The sequence below is a fragment of the Limulus polyphemus genome, unplaced genomic scaffold, assembly GCF_000517525.1.
Source record: "Limulus polyphemus unplaced genomic scaffold, Limulus_polyphemus-2.1.2 Scaffold456, whole genome shotgun sequence".
Classification (NCBI taxonomy): Eukaryota; Metazoa; Arthropoda; class Merostomata; order Xiphosura; family Limulidae; genus Limulus; species Limulus polyphemus.
The window spans coordinates 216,620-231,280 of record NW_013666066.1 but is presented as its reverse complement, the minus strand read 5'-3'; the positions used below and the strand labels follow the sequence as shown (position 1 = coordinate 231,280).

At 35.0% G+C, this 14,661-nt stretch overlaps 1 protein-coding gene across 12 annotated transcripts in view; it reads right to left on the bottom strand.

Moving 5' to 3' along the window:
• The window catches only part of LOC106458404 (coiled-coil domain-containing protein 124-like), a 20,269-nt gene that overhangs the window by 1,837 nt on the left and 3,771 nt on the right, over positions 1-14,661 (bottom strand). For 6 of the 12 annotated variants that reach the window (XM_013917913.2, XM_013917912.2, XM_013917916.2 and 3 more), the window contains exons 2-4: positions 10,990-11,171; positions 9,675-9,831; positions 2,844-2,964 (exon numbers count right to left, since the gene is read on the bottom strand). In XM_013917913.2, the coding sequence (XP_013773367.1) occupies positions 2,844-2,964; positions 9,675-9,831; positions 10,990-11,145 (434 nt within the window). In that variant the 5' untranslated portion in view covers positions 11,146-11,171. Of the gene's footprint in view, positions 1-2,843; positions 2,965-9,674; positions 9,832-10,989; positions 11,172-13,272; positions 13,951-14,661 lie in introns of those variants that run through there. The other 6 variants (XM_022384597.1, XM_022384593.1, XM_022384596.1 and 3 more) reach the window with 3 other exon arrangements.

Sequence of the window (14,661 nt, the reverse complement as noted above, 5' to 3'; positions counted from 1 at the left end):
CATCATCAGGTACCTGATAATGACAAAACCTTGTCGAAACGTTGTACATTTGCTGTTATATTAAAGTTTTTCTTCATTACCCATTCAAGCCGTCTTAAGAAGACTAGTTATTAGTTGACTTTCCATTAACCAAAAGCAGATAAAAAATGACAAAACAAAGAGGAAAATAAAAACTACAACTCAAATGTTAGACAAAAAAATTAAATATAAAAGTTAAAAAAGCATTTGAGCCATAAAAACTTAATACATTTACATGGAAAATAGTTTACACAGTTTTTTTCAGACACGGCATAGTGGCTCATAGAATGGCTCCAAGTTTTTCAAGTACAACCTTTTAGTTCATAGCTCTGTGATTTCTTGATGGATTTGAGATCTAATTACAGTTCTGGACTCAGGAAGTCAAACCCTTCCAACTGATGTATTTGACTATGCTCAAGGTCTCATAAATTAATTTACTCTAGTCCCGTCTGCTGGTAGAGATCCTGACAAGTAATAAAATCGAATCGGGTATAGGGATGCCCCACACTGGGTATTACTGGCACACAAAAGTTTGTTAATAAAAAAGAAAAAAAAAACGGGGGGGGGGGAAGAGTCTTGTAGATTAATTTATTCTAATTCTGCCTAAGAATATCAAGTGACACAGCTATTGAGGATTCCCTCTTGTTTATAAAGGTTTATTATTATTATTATTATATATACCAAGTAAGTTATCATACACCAGCATATACTAATTAACACAAAATACATACATGTGTACTACATTTTAAACACTAAACTACTGAGTTGTTGACATATTCAAAGAGTATTTTAATGTATTGTAAAAAACTGGAAACAACTGTTTATAGAGGAGCTTAAAAGAAATACAACAATACTGTTTACAAAGTACATGGTTACACCAGTTCTTCATGAAACTGTAAATACAGGATTTTTAAAGCTTCCTCACAATTTAAAGTCATCACATGGTTAGAACCTTTCCTGTAGTTAAATGTTCTATTTGATAACCCAAGTACTACCTTTCAAAAAACAGTAGTGATACTGGGTTTCTTGCAATAAGAATGTTTCCTGTAGTTAAATGTTTTATTTGATAACCCTAGTACTACCTTTCAAAAACAGTAATGATACTGGTTTCTTGCAAATAGAACGTTTCCTGTAGTTAAATGTTCTTTTTGATAACCCAAGTACTACCTTTCAAAAACAGTAGTGATACTGGGTTTCTTGTGATAAGAACGTTTCCTGTAGTTAAATGTTTTTTTTGATAACCCAAGTACTACCTTTCAAAAACAGTAATGATACTGGGTTTCTTATGATTAGAACATTTCCTGTAGTTAAATGTTCTATTTGATAACCCAAGTACTACCTTTCAAAAACAGTAATGATACTGGGTTTCATGCATGCAGATTTTAAGATGAAAAAGTGGGGAGGATTCACAATTTTATCCAGACTTTTCTAGGTTTTGGGATAATTTTTTAATAAGATTAAAACTATGTGACTTTGGACACTGTATACAATTTTTATAATGTTAAACTACTACTAGGCTTTAATGCTATTATTTGTTTTCAAGATTACTGTGTATCTTTCACATTACATAAAAGATCACAGACCGGAAGAAACAGCTTTAGCTTAAATATGATTGTATTGTTATTTCATGATGCCAACCACTGTTTCTTTATCTTTCCATTACGATTAGTCTATAAAAAAGCTATTTATCTCGCTAATCTCAAAACTTTAACAGGTACTTTCTGAATGTTTATCAGCCAATGCTAAGATAAATTATGGGATCAACAGGCTAAATGAAAGAATTGTGTTTGTTTATTATTCTACTTGTCATCTCTAATTAAATCTGTGTAGAAAGTAAATGTATGTCAGTTACCAATATACCTAACACTACTTTCAAGTAATAGGTTCTTTAATAAACAGTACACTACAATATTATCTTATGAAATTTCGTGGTGGATGCATAATTTCAGGTTTTTCACACCCGTACACGTGAACACACAACACTCTGATACTTTAACCCATAACTTTACATTATAATCTGGTCATAAAGGGTGGAAAACATATTTACTTTAGATTATGGTACTAGATAAAATATCAAGACAAGGATACTGCAACAGATAGAATGCAGTATTTGTAATTATGAAATAATATTTGATCTAAGCTATCATCAGAGATAATGAATTACATAATTATCACTAGATAAAATAGAATGATTGAATAACATTATATTCAAATATATAAATCAAATACCACACATCAGTGCAGGGTTCACAGAGGCCTAAATGTACCAATGAAGCTCCTCCATTGTTGACACTTACTTCTATAGTTAACCTGAGAAAAACATTGTTAGGAGACCCTCACCTGATACCCAAACAAGTATGACGATTGGTCCTGCTAACTTGTGAGTGGAGATATGGCCACAGTTTCAAACATGGTACCCCCAGAATGCCAACTGGGGCCATGAATGCAAAACCTGATGACAGATATGGGTTCAGCAACCACGAAAACCTACTCTTAGTCCCCATTGGTAGGAGGGCTATGTCATATAAATAAGGACATTGCAAGTCTACTTGGTACAGTTTGGTCCTCCTAGCTCCAAAACTATAGGAGGTGTCTGTGGACAAACAAGCAACTTCACAAACACACATGAATTAACGCAGGACAAGTAAAATATTTTTAACGCCTTCCTTTTTTATACAGTAATAGCTAATTCTCATCAAAAGATAAATTGGGACTTACAATGAATCAATGTGTTGTGGTTTAAAACAAAACTTACAAGTGTAGCTGAAAGAAAATGAAAAAATTCACATAATTGTTTACAAAATTTTAATAACTATAAATCTCACCTTAAAACAGCAATAGCTTCTTCTACCGATCTTGCTTCTTCTCCTTCTGTAGGAAGTCTGTTTATATTTTCTTCTAATGGTGATTCATTGGGTGTTATATTTTTCTTTGCGTTTTTCTTTTCTACAAAAATATCAAATATGCTATACAAATGTAAAATATTTAGTCACAATAGATGACAAAATATTTTACTTTTTTTTTTACTTTTTATCAATATATTAATGCCAACGAATTATATATCAAATTACATAATGTTTAATTTCTTCTATTTTAAGTTTCAATGATCTAAACTGCAGATTTTTATCTTAAAATGTCGCTACTGATGGTGGTATTACAATCTTAAGCTTTTGTATGCTTGATATCTACCTATGTATACAGATTTAAAATTAACTATATACATATTAAAATTACATCCCATAATCCATGCTACAACAATTTAAATATCAGAAAATACTTTACTACTAAAAGAACTCATCTAAATTAGTGTTTGACCATGAAAATGCAAAGTTAATGGGGTTGGCTGTACTGAGTTCCTCTTGCACAAAATAGTGAAGTTTTCATGATGACATACCACAATTCGTTAAATAAAAAGTTCTTATTAACATTAGATCTTGATTGTTCTAAAACAGAGATAAAAACCATTGAGTGGTTTATATTCTCTCATGCACCATGCCAGTGATGCTGCCCTGGTGCTAATGTTGCTATCTCGTACTTTAAATACCACATTATCTGTTGCAATCAACTTGTCAAGTATATGTCTGTAATTCTGAACAGAAACTGTCACAATGATGACTGGATATGCCTTACTCATCCATCTCTATCTACAGAACCAAAAACTGCAAAGAAATGGCTTTATAGAGCTGAGAAACCAGATTTTGTATTGTGCAACATGTGTGGCCACTAAAGTGTTTTGTGTGAGATTTTGGATGGGGAAGACAGATTTTGCTTCCTCTGAGTCTGAAAATTAGTGGAAAATGCAGATTCCAGATATCACAAGTAGTCCAAATCTCTATTCAGAATTAACAATAAGAGAAAGTAACAATAGGCTTTGTTTGTAAATGAACCAACCACAAATGTCTCCTTGACCTGCAAATTCAATGTTCAAAATAAAACACACACAGGAAGTGTGAGAGGAGGTAAGTATTATCTGAAATATATTTTTGGTATACGAAAATGTAAACTTCTGAAACACACTTACCTCTACTCACATTTTAGCTAGAATCCCACATTGACCAGGCAGAGTGGCCAATGAGGGCAAAATTCACACAGAAACCATCTGCATAGAAAAACAGATGTGTAAAATTGAGATATAATAAAGCACACTAGTGAGGGTCTGCACTACTTCTGGAACAGTTATGCTCTTTGGCCAGATAAAGTGAAATATAAATGTGGGCATTAAAGGCCAACTGGCTATAGAGTCATCACTATTCATTATCACGAGATTTGTCTGGGCCCCAACAACACAGACAAAGTTCCACATCTCATTGTTGGAATTTATAGGGCTGTGGATGCAAAGCTAGATTCAAGATGTAGTGGCTAGGGCATGGGGGTTGCAATACGATATAATTTATAATAGGAATATGTTGTATTTGGAACCCAACGTGAAAGTTACAGGATGTTGCATGTCAAGCTCCAAGAATTACGAAGAGAAGGCAAGCAGCACCTAAATGGACAAACCCTCACTCCATCCTGAAGGAGCACAAAATGCAACAAATCAAACTCGGAATTGCGGGCCCAAGCAACCAACCTGAAAGTTACAGGATGTCACATGCGAGCCACCAGAATTATGAAGGGAAGGAAAGCAACATCCAACTGGACAAGTCTTTCCCCAATCTGAAGAAGCTCAAAATGCAACAGACCGAACTCAGAAGTATGGAGTCAATTTATGCCTCATTCAACCTGAAGAAACAGAGATCAATTGGCCTGGGATTACAAACTGAAATCCTAACTCCTCAACCTGGGGGGCAAGGTAAAACCTCCTGCCCCCAGAATTAAGAGAAGTATGTGGAACAAACAAAGTTCAACCAATGGCTCACGAATGTGATACTCTGCATGAGGAATTATGAGGAGTCAATGGCCCTCTTCCATGATCATGGAAAGTAAGAGAATGATCAAAAAGAAGGGCCACACTCACACAACCAGATACTGAAGTGTCATTTCTGAACCAGAATTATGAGGAGGCATCCTTGTAGGCTGGACCAACTCCCTACCTGACATCTGGGAAAATCACCTAGATGTAATGGTGGGAGGACATCCAGCTTTGCCCTCTTCTCCTTGAGTGGAATAAAGAGTACAAACATCACTCAGGAGAAATAGACCTCTGTCTACCACTCCAGCAACTGGGAACTGAGAGTGTTAAGGACTCCCTAGCTCCACAAGAAGAGATGGGCTTCACTTTGGGGAGTCCAGAGGAATGGCTCTTCAGAGATAGTGCAATAGGTGAACCATATTCCCTATTTTGAAAAGCAAACCAACCCCAATTTATTCAATTCAGGGGTTATCGGGGATGGGCAAAGTATCTTTATGATAATCCACGAGTAGCAGTCCAATATTGTATATTATATTTGATACAGAACAATTGGTCACCACCCAGAAAGCACCAAGGCAGTCAGACTGCTAAATCCTGTTAATATTGAGATATAAAGGTATTAGGTGTGGTCCACATACCAGCCTGTACAATTTTCTCCAGCAGGCAATGCAACTGAGTTGTCAGGGGCATTGATATACATTGTACTTGATTAGATGAAACCCCAAGTCTCTGCTCCTCCAATGAAAGGCCAGAGTAAGCTATCTGAAACAAGTGATAAACCCAACATATCAAAGTGACATGGGATAAGTTACATGATAAATACCAATGGATAAATACCAGCGATATGAGCCCCGAAATGCTTCAGCGCATGCCACAGAACATTGGAGAGCCCAAACAGGGCATAATAAACAATCTAGGTTTGATTGGTCTCATAAATGGATGGAAGATGAATAGGAGAGAAAGCCTTACCTAGCTGCTGCATATTTAGGTAGAAAGGACCTGTCTGGATACAACAGAACATAGCTGGAATGGTACAGTGTTCTGTGAAGATGAAGCACAAACACATCTGAACATCAATGCCCTCTAGCCAACAACAGAAGAAAATATGTTGTAAGTGAACAATGAAATAGGGAACATGACACCAAAGGTTCAAAAGGTGGACTTGTTAATGCATGGAAAGCCACTGTGATATCCTAATTAGGAACCTGGAAAGGGCAATGAGGACAGATAACCCAAAATGATGTCAAAAGTAATGACAAAACCATGGACTCTAAACCTATCTTCTCTTAGAAGAATGAAAAGTAGCTGATAAGGCAGCCTTATACAAGGCAACAGACAAAGGTGCCAAGCCTTTGTTGAACAACCATGTCAAAAATTAAGAGACATGTGGTGAAGTGAGACAATTGATGATAAGTAAAAAATCATTTCCTTTGATAAATTTCCAAAAAAATATGTAGAATGGAACGTGTTAATAAAAATGCCACATGAGATGTCAATCCTTGATGTTGTGAGATGGCCGTATAAAAGTCAGGTGTGAAGTCAAAGAAGGCCGAATGCTAGATGAGAAAAAAATGTCTGATTGAGATGGTATAAGAGAGATCTCCAGAGAGGAAGGGCAAGAGGTTAACACTCCTGAAGATACTGGAGGAGTGGAAGCCAGGGCTGACCCAGCCAATATTTGCCACCGTAAGAGCTTGACAGGACCTGGAACGAATCAGTACCAGAATGTCAGAGAGCAGACAAACTGGAGGGAATGCAGAAAGATGAAGACCCGTCCAATTCTGGCTGAAAGCATCTACTCCCAAATCAGAGGGAGAAGTACTGGGGATCAGAAGAATGGGAGCTGAGCAGTCCAGTGTGTGTGGCAAAAGCATCAATCTGTAGTGACCCTAGACAAGAGCTGATTCAACACAAAACTTGAGGATGAAGCACCCATTCTATAGGAAGAGCTCTGTTGGGATGAGATAACTGATTGGCCACTAGACTCATAACCCCAGGAACATGACAAGCAAGGAGAATGATTTGTTGTTTGTGTGCTCAAAAGAGAAGATCCACTATTTGAAAACAAAGATCTGGAGTGAATACCTCCTTGCTTTCAAGTGTATGAAACTACTGTGGAATTGTCTGAATGAAGCATTACCATCTTTCCTTGCAACAATTTGAGACCCTGAAACATAGATTGTTGAACTGCAAAAACTTCTAAGAGATTGAAGTGGAGAGAAGCTTCCTCTATTGTCCAAAATTCCTGGAATTCCATATTTTCTATACAAGTACCTCAGCCCTGAAGACAAGCATCTGAGAACATATGTATCTCTAGCCATGGAGATGGTAGAGGGACACCTATTGTTGTGTTGTCACTGTTCAACCACCAGCTGAGATCCAGCAAACTGGAATTCGACAGTCTCACTGGACAATCCAGTGCACCTGTGCAAATGTTCCACTGGTTCTGTAACGACCATTGAAGAGCCCTCATGTGGGCCCGACCTAAAGGAATTAGTGATTCCAAGGATGCCCACATCCCCAAAAGACATAGAACTGTGCATGTTGGTGGAGAAGGAGACAGCTAGATTTGAAGAATCACCCATTTCATGGCCTAAAGACATAGAGGTGAAGGTTGGACTCGGCTTAGTCTGGAATTTAAAAAACACCCCTAAATGGATGAAGAACTGTGCGGGAGCAAGAACAGACTTCTCCTTTATGATAAGAAACCCAGCTCTCGAAGCTTCTGATAACAAACTTTGAGTGTGCAGTTCTGCCAAATGGCAAGAATGGGGCAAGTACAAGCCAGTTGTCCATGGAATGGTAAGTGTGAATGTCAGGGGAATGGAGATGATGTGAAAAAAATCTGACTATCTGGCAAAAAAACATATTGAACAGATGAGAGGCTGAATGAGAGAGCATGAAACTGAAAAAGCTGGTTATTGTACACTGAAAGGAGATAACACCCTGAAGACTTGGTGATTGGGATATGAAGGTAGGCATCTGTAATGTTGATATTTGTCATCCATGATCTGGGTGAAAAGAGTCATAAAAGGGGAAGAAATGAAAAAAAAATGAAAGAAAAAACCAAAAACTATTCTTTGCCCTGGAGGAAGATCCCCACTGGTAAGGTCAAAATTGCCCTTGTGTCCCAATGGATTGTAGAGCCAAAGCTGGAGGTTTGGAAACTTGAACTAAAGATGTAGTAAATCATCCTGTAGAAGAATGTTGGGACAGATGAAAAGTCAGTGTAGAAAGTAGATGGGCGACATCTACTTGAGATGCAAAAATAGACTGAGAAAATGAGCTTCTCTGAGATCTCTAAGGGACAACGTAGGAAGGCACACTCTTTCCAGTAAGGTATCTCTCTCCAAAAGATCCAGAATAAACCAATCAAGATACTAAGTAGATAGCAGAAGCTGATAACCTGATCAAAGTGGAAGTCAATAGATGACTTAGATCCTCCGATTTGTGAGCAGGGGATCTATGACAGGCCTCAGACAACAGCTGCAAAAATGCAAGAGACAGACAAATTCTGGAAAACTGAGATTGATTAAGATGAACAGTGGCATCCTGTCCCAAAGAGGAAGTAGAGGGTCTAACCTCTGAGAGTCCATATAAGAGTTCTCCAGGCAATGGAAAGCCAAGACATGCTGATACAATAAACAAAAAGGACAAGACATGACAGCACCCTCTCTCAAATGATCTGCAAATCTCCTTGGACAAACAGCAATGCTGTCGAAGGTGGAAGGACTGGGTAATCGGATGAACTAGTTTCTCCCAATAAGGAAGGTGATAGAAAAATAGAGTCTAAGTTCTCATCAGTCCACCCTTCATCTCCCACAGACTCAGTCTCTAAGCTAACAGAGGAAAAAGCATCAGACCTCACATAAGGTTATGCATATAAGGAACTGCACGTCCTCCATCGAATACAAGTTCTTTTATTTATGTCAATTGTCTGAATATGATAAACTTAACAATATTCAATAAATAAGGATCTGAGTCACCAGAATATTTTGCTGTTGATACCATATTCTCTAAACCAAATAAGGCTTACCTGAAGTCTTGTCATAGAAAAACATTTCTATAACTTTCAAACAATTATAACTGAAAATGAAAACATTTTCAGGAGTGAAAAGCATGTCTAAAGAAACTATAAAAAAAATTCCCAGATCTATTTCTTGTTCCTGTGTCATCTAAACTTCCCACTAAATTTCATTCTTCTGTTCTGAAGGAGCTACATCTGATCAATTTTTCATTGAACCACAAATTATTTGTCACATCATTTTATTCACTTTACACTAATGTAAATAGTTTATAATCTCCAATATCTAATATTGCCTATAGTTGTTTTCAAAGTTGTTCTTCATTAGAAGTTGTCCCACCCTTTTATGACCTCACAGTATGTGATGTGAACAGAGCTTTTAATAATGAAACTTCAGACAGAGAAGGAGATCATGAGAGGAACAAGACTTGATAAATTGCATTCTAAAGGACATTTTTTTAGCTAATAAAAATTATGTTTTGGGATGGGCAGAAAAATAGAAAATAAATTAATAAGTTCATTGTTTACAGGAATGACTCATTGAGGTTCTGCAACATCGTAAGATGAACTTTTTAAAAAAAATATTCTTCATAAATTACACTACATAAGTGTTACCAAATTACATACTATTAAGTCTAAAATATGTCCGAGTAAAGAAATTGTTGAAACAGAGTTAGAATTGTTATTCTCTATTCTCAAAGGTGTGCACCCAACACCTAACGGGTGCTCACCATTCGTGATTGTTAATTGTATATTCTGCAACAAAAGCCCAACTGTTACCTGTTTCTTGTTCCAAAACCTTAGAAATATCAGCTCGAGTAACTTTTGGGAGTTGATATTTGTTTTCTGACTTGAGATTTTCCATTTCTTCTTGAAGAGCTACTTTGTTTGCAGTTTTTCTTTCAGATTGTTCTTGTTTTTTCTTTTCTTTTTCTTCCTGAAATGATATGCACATTAACTGCCCAATAATAACATGACAAAGGATGAAATTCTGGCAAGAAAATAATATTTTAAAGAATACGTGTCATTTCTCAGTCAACTTTTATCCATGATAATGATTACGTACCATCAGTATCACTATTAAACTGCTTGATGAGGATATGAGGTTAATCAGTAATTACTACAGGGAGTTCTAAAGGTTGGCTTTCAGGTGAATATCTTCTCTTTTCTTGGCTTATAAGTGAGATTATTGTTAAGATGCAGTGGAACACTGCTTTAACACACCCTGCTATACTGTGCATTTGGTTACAATGTGATTACAGCTCGGCTCCCATTTTTTGGTCCACGAGTTTATGTAACTACTACTTGTTGTTGTCTTCAAAGACCATTTATATATAATTTTTTTTTTCCATCTAGACTAACCAAAAACACAAATCACATATTAAAAAACACAGTCCTTTATTATTTTCAATAAAGATATTTTAATCACTTCATAGAACTAACTTACACATAAACACACTTAAACTGACTAATGTCACAAGACTCTAAGCTAACATAACAGGCATTAAAGTTTTTTCAGATGAGCATTGCTATTGGTTTATGTTAAACATAAAGATATGGGTCTACAAATGAATATAAGTGAACAGTAAATTTCATATTACGCTTTTTTTCAACTTTTTTTGTTTTAATTGGTATTTTTTGTGCTGCATCTACAATATTGATTGGCTTGGGAATAAATGTTATACAAAGAGTCTATGAAGTTACTTACACTAAAGGTTTGGACTTTTATAGCAATAATTAGAGGTTTTAAAGCCTAGTATGCAGTGTGAATATCAAGAAAAAGTAAAAATAAGAAAGTGGACAGGATAATAGGTGGGTAGGTGAGAAGAGGATGGGATGGGGAGGAAAGTTTCAGATATAATGTGATTCTAATTTTGTTGTACCCCAACTATTGTGTTATAGTGAGGTTCCACCAAATGTCTAACATCAGAAGAACATTAATGTAAATTTCTTGAATGAACTATTATTACATATAGCATCAAATTTCTTGAAAGTATATAACAGTAGTTTTTAATATGAAATAGTCCAAAAGTCCTTATTATGAAAATTTAAAATAAACCTCTGACTAAAATGTAGTCATTTATAACATCCTGACCTTTCTTTTTTGTTTTCTGACAACATATTTATCATTATCTTCCCATAATGCATCTTCTGCTGCCTTTTCTTTTTTCTCCTTTTCTGCCCTCTTTGCTTCTTCCTTTCGTGCTCTAGCTTCCACAGCCTTGGTATTGGTACCCATCTTTTTAGGCATGATGTAAAATTCTCAAATGATCAAACCTGTTGATATATAAATTCCATTGCAATACCATAAAATTTATTAAATATATTCGTGTACTATTAATACGGACGTAAGGCTACAGTTCTCAATGTTTTCACACGTTCGTATACAGTATATCAACCTAAATGATGAATAAAAACAAAGTTTTGACAAAGGTGTTTAAACTAGAAAGGAAGAGAAATTTAAATCTTAAATTGTACTTTGGATTCTAACTACACAAATGAAAAAAGCAAAACTAAAAATAAATTTGTATTGAAAAGAAAAAAAAGTGACACATTCTATATGTCCACTCAAGCTACTTCCGGTAGAAAGATTTCTTTTGAATGACAAGACCACTTGCTTTTTCAGTAACATTCCTCAGAAAAAATAAAATAAAAATGCAACACTAAGAGGAACTGGCCATTTTATAGGTAACATATAAGCCACAATTATAAGCCAGGTATGTAAGTGACAATGTTCTTATCATATTAGTTTTGTATATCTACATAAGACAATGGGATTAGCAAAGAATAACATAATGTTTAATTTCAGAACTTCGTGCATGATGATCAGATACATTATTATAACTTACTCCAAAAATTGGCTGCAAATAATGCAACAAGTTTAATTTAGAGGAAAGAGGATGTGTTCACACTGGATTTAATCTTCTAGAAACATTCTAATAATAATAACAGATGACAAACAAAATGAAGAATAAACTTACTGTTACTCACAACAGCTATAATTATCTGATTACTACGTGCATTTAACTACAGTGTACGGTAATATAAATCTTATAATAAACTACTGTACAGATTTCACAGTAAAGTACTTACATTAATACTTGCAAAAGGAATAAAAGGAGAAAGACTGAAGGACAAAATATTTCATTACACGGTAAATACTACTGGAGAGTGTAGGCCAATTAATATTTGATCTGTAAATACAAGTGTAAAAGAATAATAATTTAGATGGGTAACTGGAAAAATATGCCGAAGAAAACAATGGTGGGTGAAGTAATATAGATCAACATGTAGAATCACAACTATACTAACAGAAAGGCAGGAAACTAACACAACAAAAAATTATAATACCACTGTATTGCAAAAGTACACGAAGTATTTCTTTTCATACTAAATTTTCTGAGCATTAATATTATATTAGGCTTTCACAGTAAATGGATTAACATATGAGAAATGACTTTTAATACTAAGAAGCATAAAGTTATGCTCTTTCTTAGGGTAGGGGAATTTAGAAAATGTTGTACAAAATTGGTGTTGTAGAAAAATGAAAGGATTTAAAAGTTGTCATTGCTGATAAAGCCATAAATTCTTGTGATGAACGTTTGGCTGTAGTAAATATTTAAAAACAAGGTTATCATAATCTTGCAAAAAAAAACTTTTGAGCTCATCTGGAGTAATTTTGGTCCTCTTATTACAGGAACGATATTGATATATTGGAGTAAGTGCTAAGATGCATTACTGTACTAGAATGATTCTTGGTTTAAGCCATTTAGTTATGAGAAAAGGCTTAAGGTTTTGGACTTGAGTTTCTCCGTAATTTGGAAGAATAAGGAGAAAATTAAATCAGTTGCTTAAAATTGTTACAGAATACATAGACTTCTAAAGATTTTTTTATGACTGGTGGAGTGAAAAAGTTAAAAATATGAACTTCAATATTAGGTTTAAGCTTTTGTTTGACTGATGATGTAGTTCTTTGAATTATTTTAAAACTTTGTTGTATAGGTATATGAATGTTAAATGCAATATTTAAAGCTTGACTGAAAAATATTTCTTTTCATTCTCAAGTTCTAGGTATAAGAGAGTATTACATATTCCACTTTCTATATTGAAACACAAAACCAATTGAAGAGTAGCCAAATCATTTTAGTATTACAAAATAACAATGATATATTAACAACTTATCTATAAATGAGCAAACTTTAATTTATTATCAGGTACATAAGCTGCTGATTAAAATCTATGGTGCACGTAAACACTGCCATTAATACCAAAACTTTTTCAATGCACATGCATGATTTAGGTTTTCACAAATTTAATTGTCTATTAACAAAAGAATAAAATAATTATTCTGATAAATCATGACATTAAAAATTCCTACCTGATTGAGGCTCGAACGGAAGACTCTCAATCATTCAAGTGTTTTGAGATCAATTCTCTACCAACTAAGCTACATGTACTCGAACTCAAATCCTAAACAGGTAAACCTCAACTTGATAGTTACAATAAGCCTTTACTTATAGAAGACACAGAACCTATAACACTAGTTGGCATCCTTCAGCCACCAATACACAGTACAGTATCCTCTTAGCCATCAACAATCAACCCTCACACATTATACTCTCAGCCATCAACATACAGCACGGTGTAGCGTCCTCTAGCCATTTGGACTTGATTACATAATACTCTTACGAGTAACAGTTGAAATGAGGGTTATCTGGGACTTGAATTTTGATACTCAATAAAGCATCGGTCTCAAACCATTGTCACAAGCTGAAGGTATCTGTTTCAAGTCTCTGTTAGGAAAGATTATATAATATCTCGATCACATATATTATTGGATAATATGGAGCCATTTGAGTGAAATAAAAGGTGAATCAAACCATCTGTGTACATATACCTGGGCCACTGACTGGCTTGATATAGTGTTGTAACAGCTAGGATGAGCGTTACAATGCTTAGGTTTTGGATTCTGGTAGCACAGTTTGTACAGACTTACTCTCAGAACACTATTGTGAGGCAAAGATCACTGGTTCAAGCCTCAATTAGGGCAGATTTCTTAATATCTTAATCCATTGTATTGATTCCCAACTACAAACATACAAAAAATAAGTGACAGCAGGCCATTCAACTGACTAAAAGCACCCAACAAAAAAAAAACTGCTAACCTAAACATAATCAGCAGACATTCATAAAATGATTCAGCAAAAAACATATAGAAATTCAAACTTCCAAGACATTACTCTGGCAAACCATTCTGTAAGTTTACATTTCTGATGTGGTAAAAATAACCAGCCTGGATATAAGCATCTATGATTTATACTTATTTCCTCTAATAGTTTGGGTTTTATCTTGGACTCTATACAATGAACACTCACACAAAGCCTCCTAACAATTTTAAATATGCAAACCGGGTCATTTCTAGTTATTATACACTTATGACAAAACAAATTAAAATTTTTAGTCTCTCTGAAGCCAATAGTTCTAAACCAGGAATCACTTTGGTAGCCCTTCTAAAGCCACTGACATATGCCTATTAATGTGACTGAACAATGAAAGAACTTTCTGAACATTCCAGCACCTCACACTTAAGTATCAACAGTCAATGACCCTTTAGACCAGTGGTTCTTAACCTTTTCTGCTCCATGCCCCACCGTGCCACCTCGAAAAATTTGATGCCCCCTTAATATAAAAACAAATTTGGTGATGAAAAGGTATAATAATATAATGTAAAATTTAGTTTTGAGTCACGGAACGTTTTTCGCTCTTC